The sequence below is a fragment of the Mercenaria mercenaria genome, chromosome 2 (genome assembly GCF_021730395.1).
Source record: "Mercenaria mercenaria strain notata chromosome 2, MADL_Memer_1, whole genome shotgun sequence".
In the NCBI taxonomy this organism is placed as follows: domain Eukaryota; kingdom Metazoa; phylum Mollusca; class Bivalvia; order Venerida; family Veneridae; genus Mercenaria; species Mercenaria mercenaria.
In genome coordinates, this window is record NC_069362.1 from 16,583,626 (window position 1) to 16,609,943 (window position 26,318).

At 35.1% G+C, this 26,318-nt stretch overlaps 1 protein-coding gene across 1 annotated transcript in view; it reads right to left on the reverse strand.

The window, feature by feature from the left end:
• Positions 1–1,589: 1,589 nt before the first annotated feature.
• LOC123543226 (plexin-B-like) overlaps positions 1,590–26,318 on the reverse strand; it is a 53,214-nt gene continuing 28,485 nt past the window's right edge. Inside the window, exons 16-23 of the mRNA XM_053530984.1 lie at positions 23,783–23,952; positions 17,694–17,870; positions 12,439–12,526; positions 11,703–11,957; positions 7,685–7,846; positions 7,257–7,395; positions 6,518–6,623; positions 1,590–6,371 (exon numbers count right to left, since the gene is read on the reverse strand). Coding sequence (XP_053386959.1) covers positions 6,101–6,371; positions 6,518–6,623; positions 7,257–7,395; positions 7,685–7,846; positions 11,703–11,957; positions 12,439–12,526; positions 17,694–17,870; positions 23,783–23,952 — 1,368 coding nt within the window. The 3' untranslated portion in view covers positions 1,590–6,100. The remainder of the gene's footprint in view (positions 6,372–6,517; positions 6,624–7,256; positions 7,396–7,684; positions 7,847–11,702; positions 11,958–12,438; positions 12,527–17,693; positions 17,871–23,782; positions 23,953–26,318) is intronic.

Here is a 26,318-nt window from a genome sequence, read left to right on the forward strand (position 1 = left end):
AATGAAAAATATTTAATGCTAAATGCCAATTATCTAAGTGCCAACTACTTAATGCAAAATGTTGATATTAAATGCTTTTTGCTATACTAAAGTAAATGCGCTGATATATTAGAGTCTGTATTTGAATTAGCACAGTGAGAATTTGACATTTGGCAAATAGCATTTTGCATTGATTATTTGGCATTTCGTATTTCATTATTAGCATGGCGCACCGGCCTTCCATATCAGCTGGATATTTACTCCACCTGAGACAGAAGGAGTTGAATTGGTAACCCAAAGCGGGGCACTTCAAAGTTACAGACCTTGACCTCAAGGCCACCGAGGTCAAAAATAAGATTGAATTATTTGTTTGATGTTTCTTTTACAGTTTCAACTTAAGTGATAAAATAAAATATATTACTATTGTCAGTGGTCTTAAGCCTTTTGATTAAATGGCTTGAAACAAATGTAGCCTTAATGGGCTTTTGTTCGAGGATATCAGTTGCTGGAAAATCCCGTTTAATCAAAAAGAAAGTTTCAATGTATAATTTTGTTGTCTAAGTGCCTATGGCAGTTGAAGATATTGTGTTAAGTATGTCCACTATAAAAGAAAGCTGACCTCTAATGACACTGACCTTGCAAATAGATTCAAGGTTCCACACATCCAGAGTTGGGAAAAATACTGCCTTAAATCGGCTATTTCTGGAATGTTTTCAGACACACTGCCTGTTTGGTCTTCAGTTTTTATACAGTCCTTGGACGCAACGCTTTCCTCTTTATGTTTAACGACACAAGCGGAAAGCTCCATAATGCACAGTTATAAAGGCCCATTGCTTTGATGTTTGTCTTATGGGGTATGGTATATCAGAAGTTTTCTCTTGGTGCTATAGCTTCTGCAGTCATTTGGTACATAGGTTTGCGGTTCCGTTGATTTTGATATATAAATATATATATTTTCATTAGCATGTGCGTTTTACAGTGTATTCTTGTGGCTACGTTATGTGTACTAGGTTACAGTTATTTTATTTACATTGTCTTGACTGTAATAAATTAAAAGCTACTTTTGGCATCGAAAAACTAGTATTAACTGTAGTTTATCCACTGACTGTTCCTTCTAATGTTACATATAAATTATACGGAGTTCATTTTTGCCGATTTGCTTATCTGTACATTCACAGGTACCCCAATTTTCATGTGGATTAGTGTAAGGGCGGACATGTTCTTTGAATACTGCTTTCCATGCTGTCCTTTTCCTGTCTTATTTTTTTGTGTGCTTATTTTTGTGTCGCCGAGTCCTTATCTTGTTGATTAGCTCGCACAGGATTTGAGTACAGTGCACATGCACGTTTTCCTGTTATATTATACAGGCTTAGTTTTGTGATTTTATTACCATGCATTCCGTCTATATATGTAATATTATGTTAGGAACTATGTAGACAGGACACCATAAACTGGTTCAAGCTCCCCAGTAGTAGCTTTACAACATAACATTCCAAGGCAGTGCCCCACAGTGTTTGTTTATTTGTTCATTTTGTCCTCGTGTGTTTGGCTTGTCTTTGTCTGTGCGTGTGTGTGCGTGCATTTGTCTATGTGTGCTAGACTTGTGCACATCCGCGTGCATTGGGTTATGCTTTGGCGAGGAGCTCCTTTTTAAACGCAGCTTTACCTGTTTGATATTAATCGTTGATTTTTCACCTGGAGGAGATAACTTCGTTCACACCACAATATAAGTTTGAACATATGCGGAGATTAAAATTCAGCGACTGTGCATATATTATAACACTCTGACCTTGTAATTTAAGATTGATGTAGGATAATAACATCGTTTTCACTGCATACTTCAGTATTGTTTTAAGTAGTAACGCACGGTTTAAACATATTTTAATTACAGATTATGTACAATACATCTCACAGTATCATATAATTGTGACAAATAAAATAAATAAAATAAAAAAGTGTAAAACCAACAGACAAATTACTGTTGGGATTTCGATAACAAAATAGATATCAAAATATGTGATGAAAATATATATGTCTGCCATGAATAAAAATATCGGCATGAAAATATGATAGCTGGGATCATGATAAGAACTAACATTGACACGGCAATGACAACTTGCATTACACAATTTGGCCGCCATACCTATTGCTTTACCTCCACAATACCCCCTTCCATCACAGGGTTTCACAAGTTGTGCTTTTGTAATGAACTTCGTCTCTTCACAACGAAGACGGACGTATTGCCACGATAAGATTTTACATTTTACTATCGAAACTACCTAACAAAGAACATTTTAAAAAGCTGAAATTGTATGGCTTACATACATGATTTACATCTCTCTCTTTATGATAATACTTTATGACAGGAGCAGTGAATTTAATTTTAGTATTGTAAACTTCCCCATTTGAATGGGATGTACCTCGGGCTACATCTTATGAAATGGAGTCGTTAGTTTTGTTTTACTGAAGCTCCCGGGGATAAATAGTATCCACAAACTGAGCCAAAACAGATTATCCATATTATCAATATCACCAATATAGTGATATGAATTATTGAATGCAGTGATAATGTCTGCCTGCGTATCTGAAAAAAAGGCTCAACATAAAATTTCTTTCCTAACAATATAAAAAAAACTATTAATCTGAAAATTGCATTCCCAAACCTGGCGTAAGTAGTGTTCAATAAAAAAGGAATGGGCTTTGAAACCGGCAACAAAACAATGACTCCCCTGAGTTTAATAATTTTTATTTTTGTAAACAGTGATGTTTGTCTAATGGCCTAGACTTTCTTAAAACATAAATTATATCAATATTTTTTTTAATCAATGGAAAGGTTATAAAACAAGCAATTTATTAATTACTTATTTTGTTTTTTTGAAATAAAATGGATTAATTATGAACGCTTAACTTACAGCGTATTTCTAAAAGGTTTGAACAACACTACGCCGCCAATAAAATTATTTGTTATTTAAAACGGTTATTCATTTAAAAAAAGATATATGAACATTTAAGTATTTCAAATCTTTTTGAATTTTCAAAACCCTTTTTGAGCGAAAAAATATCAAAACTTAAAAATTCTGATCCCATACACAATGTGAAATTATTTGTTTTGCCCACCACTAGATAAACAGATGTTATTGCGTGACGTCAAGGCGATTCTCTCCTATAAAACCAATTTAGGAGAAAATAGGATTACGCTTTTCTGTCCGTCCGTCATTTCGTCCGTCCGCAATTTTGTGTCCGATCTATAACTCTTATTATTCAAGGGATTTTTAAATAACTTGGTATCAATTTTGCCCATAAAAAAACAGCTTGTCATACTTAAATCCGGACCCCTATCTCACGGTCAATGTCACACTTGAAGGGTAAAGAACAACAGGACTTTCTTCCTGTCCGGTGTGTAATTTAACAATCCACCGACGGATTTTAATTTTTCTTGCATGGATTTTTGAATAATTTTGTATAAATATTCTACATATATAGCTAATGTGCCAAAAGAATCTAATTACAAAATACCTGTTGCCTTATTATTTTCAGAATTACTTCCCTTTAATATTTCATCACATTTTTATGCTACCCGCCTTCCCCCATCCCCCCCCTCATCTTTGAAGAAGGAAGGGTATATTGTGCGCATGTCGTTCGGTCGGTATGTATACCAGTTGGTTTCCGGATGATATCTCAAAACCGTTGGGCCTATGATCATGTAAGTTTATACGGATGTTGGTCATGACCAGCATATAGATGTCCCCTATTAATTTTGAGGTCAATAGGTCAAAGGTAAAGGTGACAGTGACTGGAACAGTTAAAATGTTTCCGGATGATAACTCAAGAACGCTTGGGTCTAGGATCGAGTATATTGATAGGGAGGTTGATCCTGACCAGCAAATGACCCTAATGTTTTTGAAGTCAGTAGATTAATGATCAAGGTCACAGTGACCCAAAACAGTTGAACGGTTTCTGGATGATAATTTAAAAATGGTTTTACCTAGGATCATAAAACTTAATGGCGAGGTTGGTCATGACCAGAAGATGACCCCTTTTGATTTTGAGGTCAGTAGGTCAAAGGCCAAGGTCACATTGACGCTGATCAGTGGAATTTATTTTGTCAAATAACTAAAGAATGCTTTGGTTTAAGATCACATTTGATACAGAAGGCACTTATAACTGGTAAATGACACATAATTATTGATTTAAGGTCAGTACGTCAAACGTCCAGTCAAATGCACAGTGACCAAATAATTAATGTTTCTTGTGCAGTTACTGAATGCATCAAGGGGATCATTTCGTGTTCGACGAGCTCTTGTTTCTCTTAGTATCCCAACAAATTACAAATGAATGGTTTTTATTTTTTCTTTATAGATGTTTTAAGAAAACAACAACTGTAGTTCTTTATATAAGCAAAGTTTAATCCAAACATTGTGTGTATGTATAGCAGTAATATTGGTATATACACCATTGACATATATCATATCATAAGGTTATGTTGCAGTTAAGATAATTAGAGTCACCTTCAGGTATGAGGACTTGCATTGTATAGCAATATTTCGTTAACTTGATAACATTGCCCTGTCTTTTCAGCGAGATGGATTAAGAGTAAAGTATGATGCATACCATAAACTGGTTTCAGATTTTATCTACTGTTCTGTCACTGTGTTCCTTGATTTGTTTTATTTGTTTTTGTTGCTTATCGTTTTTGCTTTGTCTATGTACGTTTGTGTAAATTTTAGTTAATTATACACATTTTTATATACACTTCTGTAGGGTTTCGTTTCGTGCAAACCGCATTCTTGCAACGTATTGGTAAACACAGCATCAAATGTTCTTTTTTTGCAATTATAGATCTAGACATTCTTTTTATCTTAAAACAGTTATCTCTGAAAACCTGCAAGACATGTTATGGACCTGACATTACAATCCTATTTGTAAATACGTCATTATTGTTAATTGAGTACAAATAATATGCATATTATTTTGAAAACGAATTACAACTGTTAAATACTCAATAAATATAAACTAAAACAAATTATATGCATTTTCGATGACAGGCAGTAATGCAAGTACATGTACGATGAGATACAATAAAAAAAGACTCAGTCATTCTGAAAACCATGACAACTTTACATTACTTAGAGAGAACATGAATTATTATATAGCTTTTCAAAGTTTAATGGACGATACTTTATTAAACATTCCATTCTGTACTTATTAGAGAGCATACATATAACAGCTGCAAAATATTAGATATCAGAGTTTAATTTACACTGCAAAACCTTCCTTGACGATTCCGATTGTAGTCGGTTTGAAAAATTCGTAATGAACTATTTTTATTAGAAACCTCCATTATCATACCGGGACTTAAACTTATACCCTCTAAATTTACAACTTGACCAATGAATGGATTGGTTATTGAAAAGGCAATAGAACATTGCAAGATACAGCTAAAGATACCAATGTAATAGAAAATTTAGAAACGGCATTCATGTAAACAATCCGTTTTTATAACTTGTTAAGCTTTTGTTTCCATTACTTGATACACATCAATGAAACTTATACACGCTTTTATAACAGAAGCGCCTTCTTCTAACGTCATTTCTGTAATAGCAATATCTGTTCATTAATTGACAATGAACTAGAGGTTTTCAATTTTGTATAAGTGAAACTTTAACTTTTGTAATTTTTTTTTATGATGGATATTGAACTAATTTTAAATGTTCTACAAAGATTGATTATTTATTAAGGCATTAATTTAAGTGTCTATGACGTCATTTACACTCGTTTAATCAGTAGACTTTAATAGTTATTAAAACAAGTGACAAGTTCTCTCATTCTTGTTGATAAATTAGTTCAGTCATTCTTATTAAGACAGAAGTTCGAGAATAAATGAAATACGGTTCAAGTAAATATTTAAGATCAAATTCAATCGGTAATTGTTTCAGGATACCTTGTTCACATTGAATCACTTACAGCCTGTTTAAAGCTGGTTTTGAAAAGTATTCCATTGCCTTAATTTATTCAACAATCTATCAACAGATTAACCATACGAACAACTGTGGGCACTTCTAATGCAACAAATTACTGTACATTCTCTACATTTGAAAACCACTACTACTAAGAATTGTTACTACGAGCTTGAATCACTCGTAGGATGAATATAGTCTTTATCCTGGAGGTTACATTCCTTTGATGAACCACTTCCTCCCAAATGTTCTACACCACAAGGTTCATTTTCTACATTTAACCGAAGGTACGTGCGTGATTCTAGATAGCCGTCTAATTTTTCATACACATTCTCCCGAGGCAATTCATTGTCTGTGACCATATCGTTTTCCGAAATGTCATCATAGGTTAATGTGCTTTCATGTTTGCCCGTTACAGCAGCTGCTGTTGTGTACCTATAAAATAATAGAATCAGGTTTTAGAACCTACTTTATTAGGACGTACTGAGAAGACAAAAGTTTTTATATTCTATATAATAATTATCATTGACGATATACTTACTATTAAGTTAATAAAAGTCTAGAAAAGTAGAATAATTTACCTGATTTCCATAGCAATATCTGTTGTCTCATTCTCTGTTTTAGTTCTTTCAAGATATCGAATTGAATTCTGCATTTTTCTGTACTTTCGATATATGAGAAAAATACCTGTACAAACGTGAAATCGCTTAATGACACATTTATGATATATCCGATTTTACAAGGCAACAGATTTACATGTATAATTTTGTGTCTTATTTATAATGTTCCTTTGTCAATAATTATTTATAAGAATTGAATATGCAATATGATAACAATGCCTAACAACACCGTCAAAGTGGAGAAAATTTGATAAATTCTATGACAAAAAATGGACAAAAGCCCTACAGAAAAAGCCACATTTAACGAAAAAGGACAAAAGTCAAACAGGTAGAATATAGTATCCCATGCAGAACTCCATATTTGACATTTAGGTCAAATCAATGTTATATACAAGATAGATTTTACCATGTCTTGTTTCATTATATGTTTGTCTCTGTTGTTATAAATCATCTTGTTCTTAACATTTCAGGTATGTCGTCGATAACAATCAGAGGCAATGTCTCTATAAACTGTACAAATATGTACAAATTCATACATAAGCAGTTATGACGTTTTGGTTTGAGAGTAGATTGCTATCCACGAATTCGGCTTCCAGCATACGATATTTGTCTTTATCTTTTGACACTACAAAGCACTCATAATGCATTTTACTGAAACCATTGAGTAAGAAATTTGAAAGATATCGACAAAAATACAAACCAAAAACAGCCAGTGCTATGAAAGCTAAAGCGCCCACCACTGAAAACACTATATCAACTTTTTGAACTGTTTGAACTGTTTTGACCTCTTCTTTATATTGTACATAACCAACTGTTCTGTGAATGTTACCAATTGTTATCTGTATTTAAAAGAGCAAGATTTAGTAGGACATTTAACTAAGTAAAAAATTTTTTTATAGTTATGATCATTTGTCAATTAAATATACATCTCACTAATGAACAAAGTCATTACGTTTAAATTGACATATATGTTACTATAATTATATTACCTCAACAAATGAAACCTAATTACGATTTTCTTTGGTTGTTTTTCTTTTTAAATACGAACGTGACATATATATCGAGAGAATTTTTTAATCTTTGCTAATCCACAATTGCTGCGAATTTATTAAGTTATTATCAACTTACATTAACCTCCGGGTTTTCTACACCAGGTATTCCAGGTAGCGGTTTTGTTGCAGGAGCAATACACAGAATTGATACTAATGTCAGATTTATTACTGCACATGGTTCTACGCCAACTGTGACACTTACATCGGAGGTTGTTGCAACAAGATTCAGATATTCACCCTGTTGAATCATCGAAGAATGTGATAATATCACGTTTAAAACGTGTGCGTTTTTAAGCATACAATGGAGTTTAACTGAATAATATTGAAATGATGTTGTGATTATATATTCTTTTAAAATTTATCAACAATTTCTCAGTTCTTCGTAAAGGGCACGTTAAAGAGCCACGTTTATCTCTCTATGTCTATATCTAAATGTTATCTCTCTCTCTGTCACGGGGATTTTCTTCGCTGTACTAGTACAGGATGAATTGGCGCCCTGCGTGGCTATCTTGTATGTGAAGCGCCATTGAGCGTGTTTGTCATGTCAAGGCGCTATATAAATCTGGTATTATATATGAAATATAACATTTAACTCTGTATTCAAGTATGGAATAATGTTTTGAGCTGGGATATACTGATCATTAAACGATTGTTTATAAGAATTTTTGTCCGCTATATCATCTGTAATCCCCTTAGACAAGCATATAATGTACCCCTACCCCCGCCCCGAAAAAGCCAAACTCGGTTTGACTGTGTCTGTACAGGAAAGATAACAAGAGCTCGTCGAACACGAAATGCTCCCCTTGATGCATTTAGTAATTGCACAAGGAACAAAAATAATATGCTTACTGTAAACAAAAGTTCTACCATTCTGGTTTAATCTGACCTTGACCTTTAACCTATTAACCTAACAAGAGATTACAAAGTGATCTTGGTGCCATCCACTGAGCCATTTTTGAATGTTCCAAATTTCAAGACTAGCTCAGTCAAAATCAAGGTCAAATTTCATTTCGGTACAAAATAATGTGTATGTGGTCCAAATTTGAAAGCTGTGGTTTGAGAAATGTGAAAATAGGTCAGTAGATCAATATCAAGGTCAAAGTTCATTTTGGTAGACAGAAATATGCATGTGCTTCAAATTTGGAGGCTGTAGCTTGATAAATGTGAAAGTAGATATATGGTAAAAATTAATGTCAAATTTCAATTCAGAACACAAAAATATGCATGTGGTCAAAATCTGAAGTCTGTACAATCAGAAATGTGAAAGTAGGTCACTAGGTCAATCTCAAGATCAAAGTTTATTTCGGTACATGAAACTATGCATGTGGTCCAAATTTGAAGCCTGTACCTTCAAAAATGTGAAAGTAGGTCACTAGGTCAATGTCAAGGTCAACATTTTTTTGTTACACAAAACTATGCATGTGGTCCAAATTTGAAGGCTGTAGCTGGAGAAATGTGAAAGTAGGTCACTAGGTCAAAATCAAAGTCAAATTTCATTTTGGAACACTAAACTATGCATGTGGTCCAAATTTGAAGCCTGTACCTTCAAAAATGTAAAAGTAGGTCACTAGGTCAATGTCAAGGTCAAAATTATTTTCGGTGCACAAAACTATGCATGTGGTCCAAATTTGAAGGCTGTAGCTACAGAAATGTGAAAGTAGGTCACTAGGTCAAAATCAAGGTCAACTTATGTCAAGGGTCATCTTGCCACTCAAAACCATACATGTGGGCCAAATTATTTAGTTGTAGGTTATTGACAAGAAGATTTTAAAAGCTTTTTCCTATATAAGTCTATATGAACCATGTGACCCCCAGGGCGGGGCCATATTTGACCCTAGGGGGATAATTTGAACAAACTTGGTAGAGAATCACTAGATGATGTTACATTACAAATATCAAAGCCCTAGTCTTTGAGGTTTTGACAAGAAGATTTACAAACTTTTTCCCTATATAAGTCTATGTAAACCATGTGATCCCCGGGGCGGGGCCATATTTGACCCTAGGGGAATAATTTGAACAATCTTAGTAGAAGACCACTAGATGATGTCACATACAAAATATCAAAGCCCTAGGCCCTGTGGTTTTGGACAAGAGGTTTTTCAAAGTTTTTCCCTATATAAGTCTATATAAATCATGTGACCCCCGGGGCGGGGCCATATTAGACCCCAGGGAAATAATTTGAATCATCTTGGCAGAGGACCACTAGATGATGCTTCATACCAAATATCAAAGCATTAGGCTCTGTGGTTTTGGACAAGAAGATCAGAAACCGTTTAACTGCTCCTGGCCAATGTGACCTTGACCTTTGACATAATGACCTCAAAATCAATAGGGTTCATCTGCTGATCATGACCAACCAAATTATCAATTTTCTTGACACTAGGCCCAAGTGTTCTTTAGTTACTGCCCAGGAACCATTTTACTGTTCCTTGTCACTGTGACCTTGACCTTTGACATAGTGACCTCAAAATCAATAGGGGTCATCTGCTGGTCATGACCAACATCCTTTTCAACTTTTGTGACCCTAGGCCTATGCGTTCTTGAGTTATCATCCGAAAACCGTTTAAATGTTCAGGGTCACTGTGACCTTGACCTTTAAATACTGACCTCAAAAATCAATAGGGATCATCTCCTAGTCATAACCAACCTCCCTATTAACTTTCATGATCCTAGGCCCAAGTGTTCTTGAGTTATCATCCGGAAACCGTTTTACTATTCAGGGTCAATGTGACCTTGACCTTTGACATACAGACCTCAAAATCAATAGGTGTCATTTGCTGGTGATGACCAATCTCCCTGTCAAATTTCATGATCCTAGGCCCAAGTGTTCTTGAGTTATCATCCGGAAACGGATTGGTCTACATTCCGACCGACCGACCGACATCTGCAAAACAATATACCCCACCTTCTTCGAAGGGGGGCATAATAAAAAGAACAATAGCATACCATACATGTATACTGTATGAACTACATCACACCTAAGGACCATATTTAAAACACGAGTCCACATACAGTGAAAAATTATATTTACTAAATAACGATGTTGTGAAACTATAAAGGGGTTCTTTTTATCTTTATATTAGATACAAAGAATGCAAATAAGCAAAGAAAAAATGTCGGTTTGAATAAGTCTATTTTTGAGTAGTGATGAAAAGTGTAAAACCCTTCACTCCCGCTAGCATCGTTAACAATGATATGAGCCGCGCCATGAGAAAATCAACATAGTGCGTTTGCGACCAGCATGGATCCAGACCAGCCTGTGCATCTGCGCAGTCTGGTCAGGATCCATGCTGTTCGCTTTCAAAGCCTATTGCAATTAGAGAAACTGTTAGCAAACAGCATGGATCCTAACCAGACGGCGCGGATGTGCAGTCTCGTCTGGACTCATGCTGGTCGCAAACGCACTATGTTGGTTTTCTCATGGCACGGCTCATATATAGTAATAAATACTAAAAGTATAACAAAATTACCTAGATAAAAACTTAATCAAGTTGACATAGTCCTTAATGAGAAAATACTGCTTTATGCTTACCATTATTCAGGACAATGTGCGTTAAAATTTATTAGTGTTTAACACGATTATGTAGTAAGAATTATTTAAGAAAGCTTTCAAAGCTTAAAATGCAATATAGCAAAATTTCAGCAAAATCGGTTGAAATGATTCTGTAGTGTATATGATATGATATGTAATTTGCAACACCATTTACGCTAAATTAGTAAATAAGAAAATGTCATTTCAGAAAACATATACAATTATTAGAGTAACATTCAGTCACTGCAACCGTTTATCATTTTTGAATTTCTTTTATGTTTGTTTTCTTATCTTTTGAGAGTGAACTACATAGGACCTTTTCATGTATCCAAAAAAATCAAAATTACGACAGCCATATCAAATTTGATTTAAAATGAAAAGTAACATAATGTTATTGCCTTAAAAGCAGAGGCAAAATGATAATATTTCAATAACAGTATACTGTACCATGTTTTGTCAGAAAAAGTGTCCACAATTTCACCGAAGAATGGTCGCACACTTTACCTAGTGTACTTTGTCTAACTTCAGTAACTGTTTGTTTACATGAAATTTAAATTCTTACATTGATTTTTAGTCGATAACTATTGGAATCGAGTGTCACCACATTTCCATCCCCGGGAAGCCTGTGAATCAATGGATCTGGGAAGTACGTTATTGTAAAATATCGTCTTACACCGTCAAAGCCAATGACCGCTGTAAGTTCTACACAGCCTAAACATGTCTCCAGTTGTTCCAGTATCAAATGTTTAATCGCTCGTGGTGCTTCTGGGACCTTGCATAACGTTTTCTCTGATGATTTTATTTCGCAAATCTCCATCTAAATATCAAATTGTGTATATTTTGAGTAAATATTTGAGTGACGTTTGAACAACAGAAAGAAAAATTGCCAGCAGATATTCTATATAAAACAGAAAGGAAATTCTTACACAAATGTAAATATATTATTGTGACTGTATGAAAGAACCATTAAATGATATGCTTTTCAGATAACAAACTACTGAATTTGTCCATATTACAGTGAATAAAATTTATCCGTTATTGGTTCATATACAGTAAAACATGGAGCGAGGCAACTGTTTGATTTACTTACAGAACTCATCATATGGTCTTATTTTTAATATTATTCATAACTCAAGGAGCAAAGTTCATATCGGCTCGGTATCAAAACCATACGCAATGAGACTGCTCAAAGACAAGAAGGCTTCTAATCTCCAATAATCAATACATTCTGAAACAGCTTATTGAATTGTTTTTGTCGCTGTTTTGTCTGTGTTTTAATTATATTTCAATTTTCTTACCTGAAATTCCTCTTTGTACATTGTCTGCATAAATGAATAGTGTGCGTTATCCAAATACTTTCCACTGACCGTAACCTTAGTACCACCACTGCAAGTTAATGTTATAGAGTAATTTCAACCACCTCAGTAGGACAAACATAGTTTTGAGTACTGAAAAATGTATGTATTTGAGATGCTTTTGGAGTGATTATTATATCATGCTATGCAATTTTTCAAATGCTTTTGCTGTAGAGAGCGTCACCTTTTAAGTCGTGTGGTGACAATAACTTCAACAAAACAAACTCAAAGTAAATTCATAAATACCTCATTATATAAGTTGGCAGAGACAGAAACTACCTTAAATAGAATATAATCAGACATTCCATTGATCGTATGTTGAAAAGAAGTTTAAAATCATAGTGTCCCATAATGTTAAGAACGCTAGCCCTTTAGTTTTCGCAGATTCATGTTCAGTTACGCACACTTGCTTTTCCTGTGAAAAAGACATGTTGCTGGATTTTGACTGATTTTATATTTCACGCATAATGTGAATCCATACACGTCTTTCCCATTTACTTTTTGAAGTACCCACTGCGTCCACTTTCTGCATAACCGACAGTTAATTATAGAAGCCTAAAACCAGGTCGGTGTTTTCAAGAAAAATGTCGACGATCGAATATCAGATCATTTGTTTTTTTTTCCAGATAAAAGCATTATTACTCAGGGCGCTTTTGTTTGTAACAAACTCAGTTTGGTTTCAAACCGGTTTGCCAAACTTTCGATTTATTTTGTAAAACTGGTTTTGATCTCGAAAAGGTTTGTGTCATTTGTTTTCAAAAACCGCTAACCGGTTTGTCAAACCGACCAAACTGCCCCCGGAGGCGGTTTGTTCGGTTTGTTGTATCCGAAATGTATTGCAGTTCGGGAGGAAATGGCGGACCGTGTGGACCAAAATGGAAACGGGTAAAGAAAAAAAAATAAGAATTGGTTCATTTCTGGTAATCTTTATGCTCAGCCGAATTCATTTGTCAATAATTTGTCAATAATTACTTCTGAAAACATTCTCTTTGACCGACATGTATACATCGTTATAATCAGTTTCTCTAACCATCGAAATATTCCATTCATTTCGTTCCAAGATTATTCGACCTCCAACAGTCCAAAATCCAACTACTGTTGTTTAGCCCACCATCATCAGATGGTGGGCTATGCAAATCACTCTGCGTCCGTGGTCCGTCGTCCTTCCGTCTCGTTATCGCATCTCATCAGAAACTACCATGGGGATTTTGACCAAACTTTGTCAGAATGATGTATTGGTACCCTAGTTGTGTCCCCCTGAAAATCAGACTTGTTCAACAATTTTTTAGTGAATTATGGCCCTTTGTTTATTTCTATAATTTACATACATTTGTAGATTTATATAGGGAAAAACTTTGAAAATCTTCTTGTACGAAACCACAGAACCTAGGGCTTTGATATTTGGTATGAAGCATCATCTAGTGGTCCTCTACCAAGATAATTCAAATTATTTTCCCTGGGGTCTAATATGGCCCCGTCCCGGGAGTCACATGGTTTATATAAAGGTCGCCCCGACTTCATCTCAGTGTTGTTATATTTTCTGGTCCTTCGGAATCATTGATTACAACTCATTTAAATTTGAAGATTGAATACTGCTTAAGCCGGTGCTAGGGGGCGTGGGCAGTGTTGCATTTTCCATTACTGCTCATGAACAGACTCAATCAAACCGAGTCTGCAATTTTCACTGTTTGCATTGTTCTCGGTGCTTCCGAGGGATCTACTTTCCAGATTTTATTATATAGACTTATATAGGGAAAACTTTGAAAAACCTCTTGTTCAAAACCACAGGGCCTAGGGCCTTGATATTTTGTATGTGACATCATCTAGTGGTATTCTACTAAGATTGTTCAAATTTCCCCCCTAGGGTCAAATATGGCCCCGCCCCAGGGGTCACATGGTTTACGTAGACTTATATAGGGAAAAACTTTGAAAATCTTCTTGTCCAAACCACAAAGCCCAGGGCTTTGGCATTTGTAATGTAGCGTCGTCTAGTGGTTCTCTACCAAGTTTGTTCAAATTATCCCCCTAGGGTTAAATATGGCCCTGCCCTAGGGGTCACATGGTTCATATAGACTTATATAGGGAAAAGCTTTTAAAGTCTTCTTGTCAATAACCTACAACATTCAAATTTGGACCACATGTATGGTTTTGAGTGGCAAGGTGAACCTTGACATTAGTTGACCTTGATTTTGACCTAGTGACCTACTTTCACATTTCTGTAGCTACAGCCTTCAAATTTGGACCACATGTATAGTTTTGTGCACTGAAAAAAACTTTGACCTTGACATTGACCTAGTGACCTACTTTCACATTTTTGAAGGTACAGGCTTCAAATTTGGACCACATGCATAGTTTCGTGCTCCGAAATGAAATTTTACCTTGATTTTGACCTAGTGACCTACTTTCACATTTCTCAAGCTACAGCCTTCAAATTTGGACCACATGCATAGTTTTGTGTACTAAAACAAACATTGACCTTTACATTAATCTAGTGACCTACTTTCACATGTTTGAAGGTACAGGCTTCAAATTTGGACCACATGCACAATTCTGTGTTCTGAAATAAAATTTGACCTTGATTTTGAACTAGTGACCTACTTCCACATTTCTCGAGCTACAGCCTTCAAACTTGATGCACATGCATAGTTTTGTGTAACAAAGAACTTTGTCCTTGAAATTGATCTAGTGACCTACTTTCACATTTCTCAAGCTACAGCTTTCAAATTTTGACCACGTGCACAGTGTTGTGTGCGGAAATGAAATTTGACCTTGAGCTAGTCAGTAAGTCTTGAAATTTGGAACACTCAAAAATGGCACATTGGTGGGCGCCAAGATCACTCTGTGATCTCTTGTAGTATAAAGTTTTAATTTATAGTAAATGTGTCTGTTTCTGAAGGATAACATACATACGCAATATTTTGTATTTAAATAAATGTCTCTGTTGCTAAGCAAGGGATCACTTCTTGTAGTGTAAAGAAACACACTTACTTTTGTAAGAATTCTAGGTTCAAGTCCTAGCAAGAAGCCCTGTGCACATTGACATAACTTTATATGCACATAAACATCATGAGTATATAATTACATATGCAAAGCAGTTCCCTAGTCTGACTAAATTTTAAGAGCAAAATGAGTATTTTTTTTTTATTTTCATGCATACAACTATTCATATCAATGAACATTTCAATTTCCAAATAAATTTCCATTTTTTTTTATCCCTGACAATATATTAATTGAAAATAACTTGACTGACAGCTCTATGACCTGTTAACATATGCAGAAAAATGGCCGTAAAACACTGCAAAGTCATAAATACTTGTGGAGGACTAATTTTCATGGATTTCATAGTTGTGTAATTAATTTCTAACAAGCCATGAATACCATCGTTTTTATCTTCAAAAGTTGAATTCTATAAAATCGTGTCCTCATGAAATAGCCATTTTAATATAGACAAAGCAGTTATCAACAACAAAAATAAAATGACTATTAAGTCTGTAAAAAGAGCTGATCCATGTTGTCAAATGTTGTACAATTTATTACAATGCTAACTTCGAAAACAAGTTTGCACAAGTTTGTTTCAATTGATAATGCATTGTCTCATTAGTGTCTTGATGATGGTGATTTTCCCCTTGTGACTCACAGGTTCTGTTGGTTGTTCTGACTGAGCTCCTAACTTAGCCAGTTTGTCTGCCTCTTCATTGCTTGCAAGTCCACAATGGGATGGAATCCACTGAAGTGCTACTTTGCAGGTTATACTCAGGCGCTGCATTCTCCTGGCTAGCTGCGGAGCTTTATTGTTGATCAGAGCTTCCATGACAGACAGTGCATCTGTAAGAAAGACGACTGAGGAACTTTCTTCTGCCGAGTCTTCAATCATTGAGACGGCCTTCATGAGTGCTTCAGTCTCTGCCTTGTCATTGCTGCAGTGTTTTCCTGTGGCTGCGTGTAGTGTAGAGAAATTTCAATTCATCGAAATACATATAATTATATACATAAGTATCAATTATGTTTATGTTTAATAATGTATATCCATGGTTTCTGACCCCCCCCCCCCCCCCCCCCCCCCACACACACACCCTTAATACAGTGACATAAAAGTTCAAAGTATTAAGTATTATCTGATCAAGTCAGGGGTGTCATTGGATGCCATCAAACTCATTGTTGGCAGATTTTGAATGTACAATGCGTCATCAAAAAAAAAATGTCAGAGATTAAATATGTCAACCATTTTTGAAGAATCTTAATTAATATTTATTTAAACAAGTTTTTGTGAGGCAAGATACACTCGCTGGCCTAAAATACAACTGGTTACTTAAATCAGTCCAGCACCAGTGTCAGAGTATATGTGCTTTGCTTGAAGCTTGAGTAGTATAACATCATCTATTTTTGCACATTAACTCCATCACAACTGTCAAACTTTGCTGAGTATGTTCAAAACAAGGAAACAGCAATGATTTCAATTTAGGAGTTATCCCTGTTACAAAACACTTAATCTCTAATTTTCATCAAATTGAAATAAAAAAAAAAGTCTGCTGGATAGTGGATACTGTTATATGATTACATCTCAGTCTTAGTCTTTGTGGCCGGATAGTTAGGGTAGGTGATTTTAAATTATTTGTCCTTCACTGCTGTGTGTCCGAAACCTTGCTCAGGGTGTAGAATTCTTTCATGTGTGGATTTTTAAGTAATCCAGCTGACTTAAAGGACAGTGGCTTAACCTAGCTGCCCGCCCATGCATGCCTTAAATAATGCATTGAAAGTTGAGATATGACCTATAATTCTGTCAGTCTGACATTAAACTTAACAAAAACTATCATTTGTATTCACTCAATTGGTCTAATGTTGTTGAGTGCAAAAGGCAGTGACTCAACTGTCTATGCCATAATTAGCCTTGCTATGTACACATGTTAAATAGTGTCGGCACATGAGGAGTGGTAATAGTAGTACATGTTATTTGATATGTTTGGCTCTTAGATACAAAATCTGTCATTTATCTCCATTTAGAATAAATTTAATCACCATTTTTTCTAGATTCGTCATTTTGTTCATACAAACCGCCTGTTTGTTCAAGAACTCATTTTAACTGAAACTAGTTTAAGTTTATCATTATTTTTTATCCAAACCAAAACCTAAAACACAAACCGGATTTTTGCAAACAAAAGCGCCCTCAATCGGTGTAAACATGTTAACAATAAATGTACCTAGCAAATCCTGTCAGTGGTGATACCGCTTTAACAACAGGATCAGTAACATAACTGTAGGCAATTGTTGAGTTAGAGAGAACTAGCATGTCCTCCATTTGTAAGAATAATCCAGTGACATTGTATATCTTGAGTGAGCTTTGTACAACGCATTCCACTGTAAAGTTACCGCGAAAACTGAAAACATTGAATAATATAGATTAATCCTTCCAATTAATCTTGTTTATTCTGACTAAATTCCAATTTAATTGTTTGTACGTAAGTTTGCATCGGTTGTCATAACGCTAAGTCGTTGCTATGGTATGTATCGCAAGATTTCGTAGCAGGCGATAATTTTAAAAGCCACGTGTTTGCCGTGCTTCCGATTTGCCATTCAGCACGAGGCCGTTTTAAGAACAAAACATAAATACCAAATATGCTAAGCGATAGATATGCCACGTGGCAAAAAACAAGAAGCGTATCGGCAAGGTATAAGAGAAACGCCGCAGATGGGATGGAGGATGTTAGAGGTAATTTTATCGACTTTCAGCAAATTGTTCGTGAGTCTCACGGTCTCATGTGTCAGCAGTTATTTCGTAATAGGACGACAGAAAATTCTGTCCATTATTGAATGTAGTAAGCTATTACCACAGATCACAATTCGGTTTCAAATTGCGGTACATAGGACCGCGTAAACAAAGGAAATGAGACTTTTTTTATTGTTTGACCAAGTCTTATTTGTCAGAAATTCTATGATGCAAAATATTAATATTACATGTTTACTCTAGAATGTTATTACTTTGCATGTTCATTCAAGCTTAACACACACAATGTATATATATAACAGAATAAGTAGGGGCGAATTGAAGGGTGAGGTGAAGTTAGCGGATTTCACTCCTGGGTTTTAAACACCGGTACGATAGAATGTCGTTCAAACAACTGTAAATACAATATTGGTTCAATCGAACGTCGAAGGGATACGTTATATACCTTAATCCAGCCGGACAAAATTCATGAACTGCTGAATCCATTTAAAATTAGTCAATTATCCTATAAATCGGAATTCCATGAAATTTTATCAAAATATTTTAACGAATAAATTTATTGGCCACAAAAGTTAGGCCAGCACGTTTGTTTATAAATTAGAATAGGGAGCTATGATGGCACGCATTGACCGGCGGGTGACCGTAGCAAGTAGTAGGTATGTGAAAAAGCCCTTCATAGGAAATACCCGTAGAGCAGAAATTTAGTAATCAACCAGACGAACACAGTTGCAAGTATCAGCTTTGCACAGGTAATAATCATAAACAGAAACATCGTGATCCGTAGGCGCCGCGTATATATACATGTACATATAAAAACATGAGCACGGTACCTTCGTTTTTACTATTAAAAGTTTAATATTTTATCACCGCTTGTCAAATGATAAAGTATGAATTCTATAACAGTTAAAATAAGATAATGAAAGAAATACAGACAAAATTCTACAAAAACGGTCGATTTTAATGAAATTGCATGTTTAAGAATTCATACAGCGCGTTCTTTAATTTTTCATCTAAAAAGTAAATAAATGTAACATACTATAGGCATAAAGCTCAGATGTTGGATTGCAAAATGCAAAAATCAGAATAGGAAAATATTAAATAATGAACGTACGGCAGCAATTTCAAAACTTGGCCTTAACTGTTATTTGGCAAAATTTTACACATGTTAAAGTACATACACTGTGTAGTGCGCTTTCCAGGTCAACGATTAATAATGGAATGGTCCGTTATCTAGGTAGTGTTATTCAGTTAAATTAGCAATTCAGATCTAAATTAGGCTAGGTAAATCATTTTGATTACCCTATTTGCCTGACGAGTCTATAAATAGAACTGTTGGGACAGGTAGTATTTTTTGCATATAGTGTATTAACAGGATGTCGTAACGTTTTGGTAAGTTTGAATTGATTTTATTATTGTTGTTTTTAGAAAATATAGGGTATAAGCAGTTCTTGGCAGTCAAAATAATTTGACTGTCGGATTGTTGTATGTTTGTGACTGGCAGTCCAAACGTCAAAACTTTTTAATATTAAGGACCAAAATAATGGAGGATAAATCACAGTTCACAGTCATATAAAAGTTACTGGTTTTATCGCTTGCGGGTATGCACAGTACAAACATAGGTTTATATCACCAGAACAATTCGTAATTTTGGATTTTTACATAAATCAATGAAGAATTGAATTCCTCTTTTGATACATTTAAGTTTTATTTGAATTTATGTCCAATTCGTGAAATAATCGGAAATTGCTTCATTTATTTTGGTCTTCAGAGTGTTTGACGCGAGTGGGGATATTGCCCACATATATATTTATACGTGTGCTGGTTTCTTTATAAAAATAAATAAATAGATAAATAAATAAAAACATGAGCTGTCACTGGTGGTGGATGGTGCCCCACAGCGCTTTGGCCTGGTGGCCTTGACCTTTGACCCCGGGGTCGTAGGGGTCGTGTACTAAATAAGTACTTTCAGCATGTGAAGTTTGAGGGTCCTGGGTGCAGTGCTTCGCGAGTAAGGCGCCTTCATGCACAAAGTTAATGTTGTGACGAGCGAGCGAACTAACTAACGGTCTGACAGTTGAGAACTAATATGCATCCCTTCGGGGGCATAAAAAACAAACAAATAAATAAATAAATAAATAAATAATAATAAAAAATAATCTCAGTAGAAAAAAAAATCTCAGTAGGCCCTATTTCTTAGGTTCGCTTTAGATTAGTTGGACTATTTTTGGCACTAGCAGTCTTTTTTTAACCAATAATACCGGAATTACTTGACATCTGTAAATTTTACGGGAAACAATTAAAATACAAAAGATTGGGGCTGTAAATTAAAGCCCCTTTTTTATATATACGTTAGAAAATTATGTCTTCAACACATTCTCTCGAAATGAACTATTTGGATGATATTATACAACGTTTTATTGTATTAAATATATAAATGAAAAATAAAATAATAAAAAAAAAAAATTAAGAGGTTGTCACAGATCTCGTCCTTTTTTCGACAACAGGACATCTTTTTACCTTTCACCTTTGATAAGTTGGAGGAAATATGAACAGAACAGAACATATAATTTATTTTGACTTGTACAACGGACATCATTTAACATACAACATTTCAATTTTTAACAATATATAGGTCTAATGCGATATTTGGTACAGCAGCATTTCAAATTATTTTAAGATGAACAGTATAATGAAGCAATAAAGAAAACATACAACATGATAATGTGATATTACAGTACATTATTCAAAATCGAAGTTCTGATATTCGTGGCATTTTTACAATACATTGCTAACTTGAATAGTGTATTCCTATTGTTACTTTGTATCAGTTCTAAAAACTTGAACATACTTGGTCTTGTAGGGTAATACTTGAGATTTGTTTAATATAATGGTTATTTGTCCAAGCTTTTCCGGACCATGTTCTGATTAGTTGTATGGTTTTCTTTTCTTTTTCTTTGTATGTTTTTCTTGACTATTTCGCGTCGGCGAAGCACAATGTAACAATACAATTTAAAAACATTATTCTCGAACGTATCAATTCGGTTCAGATCATACTGCATTCATTTGAAACAAATCGTTGTTATACTTCGGATACGATCAGTATACCTTTTGAATTTAACAACTGAGTCGGCCCTAACTCATTCGAAGGCAAGTTCGAGTTGGGAAGGCCCACGATTTGTTAAAAAATGGTAATCACGCTACTCGATATCAATTTTCGGTTATATAGCGCAAGTGCACATCTATCCGTAGGTTTAAGACTAAAACTTTCAAACGCATAGTTTTTGTATTGGCAAGGCTACTGATTTAGCTAGAAGGGCAATCTTGGGATCCGTCTTTATGGCAAAGGGATACTTGGTAAGTATATGGTACATGGAAGTACCTGGTTACGGTATGGTACCAAATGGGAAACTGGTTTGTATATGATGCATGGAAGTACCTGGTTTGTGTATGGTACCAAAGGGGTACCGGGTTCGTATATGGTACGTGGAAGTACCATAAGGAATTATGCAGGTGGCGCTCATTGTCATATGTCATACACTCAGGATTTGCATGTCACACATTCGGTATTAATGACATCCTTTTAAGAAGGATAATCGGGGACTTCATCACATAATAGGTTGTAGCAGCGGCAAGGTTAACCCGAAGTTACCCAGCAATTTGTCCGTCGCTTGGTGGTGCAAGAAAAGTGTGTGTCTTTAGGGCCTAAAGCACGCCATACAATTGCTTGCTCTCGGATAATAACGGATCAATCCGTTTTGGAATATTACTTGGGATTCATTGAATGAACGTGTTCTAAAAACTAGTATTGTAAGAATTTTTGGGGAAATAAAAAGAAATTTAAGTTATTTCTTTGTTATTTTGTGGCGTACAATTCTTACGTCTGGGTGCGACTAGGGCATGCCATACTGAGTTGTTAACTGTCAATTACTAAATTCTTTTAGCATGGGTCTCTGACCAGCCGCCGCCATTCAACGGGGTTAGTGACACTCGTGGGTTCAAAGTTCAATTTTTCTTGTTCATTTTTTCGAGCATATAAGAATTGGCCAGAGAGCGAAAAGGGCTAGGCGTTCTTATAGTTGCTCAACCATTTACATAGGTTACATTTGTTGTTATTAGGTTTATGTTGCGCCAATGGTATCTGGTTCGTATATGGTACATGGAAGTACCTGGTTATTGTATGGTACCAAAGGCGTACCTGGTAAGTATATGATACATGGAAGTACCTGGTTACTGTATGGTACCAAAGGGGTACCTGGTTTGTATATGGTACATGGAAGTACCTGGTTCGTGTATGGTACCAAAGGGGTACCGGGTTCGTATATGGTACATGGAAGTACCATATGGTACATGGAAGTACCTGGTTCGTGTATGGTACCAAAGGGGTACCTGGTTTGTAAAGGGTACATGGAAGTACCTGGTTCTTATATGGTACCAAAGGTGGTGCCAGGTTCTACCTGGCTAACCGTACCGAGGGGTACGGGGGATTGCATGGCATAGTGTTTGTACAATATTTTTGGCACAACGAGGTTCGAATTATCTAAGGCATGCTCGGGTCGCGCCCTTTGTGAGGATTTTCAACTTCAATCGCCATTTAACGTAAGCCACTATGACTGTCTTTCAATCCACACTTACCCTAAACGAAAAATAAACTTGTGTTTATAATCGGAAGTGTTTTTATTTTCTTTTAAACATGAAAGCTTAGGTTATATGATGGTACGTCAACCCAGGAATTTTATCCTAGAATAACAAACTTTATTAATTTTATATTCAATTATCATTAAAAACTACCATACCCTGTGTTAAAATCTAAACATCTTATTTAAACAGTATTGTGAAAAAACATGCACTAAACACGTATGAGCGAAATGAGACTAAATTGTAACTTATACAAACTTAGTTTTACTGCTTTGTATATCTGCATTCTATGGCATCAGGGCTAAAACATGTAATCAATTTGGTCAAATTTGGTTAGCGTCATTTTTCGTCCGGCAGCCCCCATAAGTAAAGCGTCAACTTGTCGGCCTGTCAACGTGTCAACTTGTCAACATGTCAACCTGCTATTATTAAAATAAATATAATAAATATGAATTTAATTAATTCAAGTTACTATTTCCTTACTGTTATTTATAGAAATATATTCAATAGTTGACATTGCATAAGCTTATTGCTCTTTAAAAATTTGGGGATATAGGTCTGGGTCCTAGCTACATAGGGGATAAAGCGGGGGTGTGGGGGCGCAGCCCCCATAAGTAACTTATGACTTTGTAACAGACCGAAGCAGAGTATGATACAATGTCTTAACATGAAACAATCATTTTGATTTTAATCTTGGGATCTTGGATTTAATCCATCTCCATACAACGCTTATGTCCTACGCAATGACATTGCAGAAAACTATATTGTCTTTACCTTCCATCATATATTGGGTTACATACAAATATCAAATTGTCAATGGTACCAAATTCATGAATAGTTTGGAGGATTATATAGTGCACTTACAACTACCAATTAAACATATAATTAACAACAAAGCTGTTTTGTAGGTATTGTTAAAATTTAACATACTCATCTTTCAGTGATATGTTAGGATAAACGAGAGCTTGCTTGCAAGATTTAGAACCAAGGACTACTTCAATTTGCCTGTTCCCAATTCCAAGGTTGTCGCCATTAAGTGTGATCTTTGTTCCCCCAGCTTGTGGTCCGAACGTTGGAAAAATATGTGTCACCTTCACTTTCTGAAACGATATAACTTGATTCTAAGTTAACAAATTAATATCAACATTTAGTTGTTAAGATAGATTCAGTTAATCGCCCTTACTATAGTAGTAGCTCTTTCAGTTTTTTTTTTCAAGTATTTTTTTGGTTTTATAAAGGTGGTTCTGTGGTGAATAGTTTTTTTCTATTATGTTGAATCTGATTTAAGTTTAATTTTTCAAAAATCACAGCATGCTTAGACATTCAGCAAAATAATAATACATTGACGTGTGGTTTTTGCTAGAGTGATTTGAAAAAAATAGACAGTACACGGTAGCATATTCGCGAGTAGAAACTTTTATATATCATGTATATTGTACATTTTTCTGTTTTAGATGAAAAATGTTTCATTTATACTGGATTTCGATTTTTTTCAAAACTTTTTCATGCTTTTAACCAGAGAGAAAAAAGGAGATGAATTGAGAATTTTGGAAAGAGCACTTACTAAAGCTTTCTTCAGACCTCCTTTATAACAGTTTTTCGTTCTGAAAATAAGCTGCGCCCCTCCCTATCCCCTCTTACCTCTTGAAACACTGGTAAACTTAGCTTTAGCGTGTACTACAACACCACAGAGAAATGATTATTATGGTAAACGAAAAATAAATCTTTAATTCTGTACCAATGAAAAAAAAAATACTATTGCTATAAAATGTAAAAAGGAAGGCTCACTTCCTGTATCGACTTTCTCTTAAAGGGGAAAGTCTGACACGGGCTAGTATATATACGACATTACGACGATTTTGAACAGAATAACAAGGGATAAGCTATAAGGAGATACTGGTGCAATCGGTAGTATGTCATCATAGGGTCTGAAGTAGTTATGAACTATTATAAAGGCGGGATTATGAGGCATATGATATCCAGTTATAGTATTAACGCTTGAATACTATACGTTACCTTCAACTCAGCTGGATATCGGTGGCTTAATGTACGTAAAAAGTGGCTGATTTATCAGAGATTCGATTTTAACATAGTAAGGAACAATGGAGAGAAAAAAGAGACAGATTAAACAAGTTTTCTCGAGCAGTTAAAGGTTAATTAGCTGTTTCGGATGCGATCAATTATCTTGTGACCAGCTATTAATCATTAGCATATTCTATGATATCCCGAGAAATGTTATTGTTTTATTCTGGTCAACGGAATGGAAATTGTACTGAATAAAAACTTCAAAGTTTTTCTGAAAACGTGTATATATACTTGAAGTTATTACGACCCTGTTCTATTTTTAGAATGGCTGTGTAATAGGTCTATGACGAAATAGTGGTACAATTGCTAATCTATCGTCCTTAAGCATTCATGCAGCGATGAACTATTACTCAAGGGGACATAATTTGATGACTTTGTGCATTACGAAGTGATGTCATACGGCACGATTCGCTCGTGATAAATATAACTACAAGAGGCAAATGGGCCTATCGCTCACATTGAAACACAAAGTGAACATATGACCTATAAATTTCATGAACGAATATTCGCCAACATAAATTGAAAAAAATATCTAAACAAGGACATAGATTGATATGAAGCATTGTGCAATTACTAACATGATGTCATACGGGGCAACGACTCGTTGCTCAGGCGACATCATAAGCTATAACTAAACAAGAGGGCCAAGATGGCCCTAGGTCGCTCACCTGAGAAACACACAATAACAGTGTAAACATATATGACCTAGTGATTTCATGAAAACGAATATTCTGGCCAATTTTCATTAAGATTGGACAAAAAATATGGCCTCAAACAAGTATTTTCTTTGATATGACCTAATGAGCTAGCTTTTTTTGGCCACACGTAACATAGATTTCATCAAGGCAGCCATTCTGACTAAATATATGAATACCCAGTGTAAAAAGAAGCCCCTATAGCGTACACAAGGTTTTTCTTCAATATGACCTAGGTTTTGACCCTAGATGACCCATATTCAAACTCGACCTAGATTTTACCAAGACAAACATTCTGATCAAATTTCATGAAGATCCGGTGCAAAATGCAAGGTTTTCCCGTGATTTGACCTAGTGACCTAGTTTTGACCACAAATGACCCACATTCAATCTTAACCTAGATTTCATCAAGGCAATCATTCTGACTAAATTCTATGAATATCCAGTGTAAAAAGCAGGCCCTATTGCGTACACAAGGTTTTTCTTCAATTTGACCGTGTGACCTAGTTTTTGACTCTAGATAATGAATATTTAAATTCGATCTAGATTTCATCCAGACAAACATTCTGATCAAATTTCATGAAGATCAGATGTAAAATGCAGCCCCTATTGCATACAGAATGGTTTTCTTTGATTTGACCTAGTGACCTAGTTTTTGACCCAGATAACTCATTTTTAAACCGGAC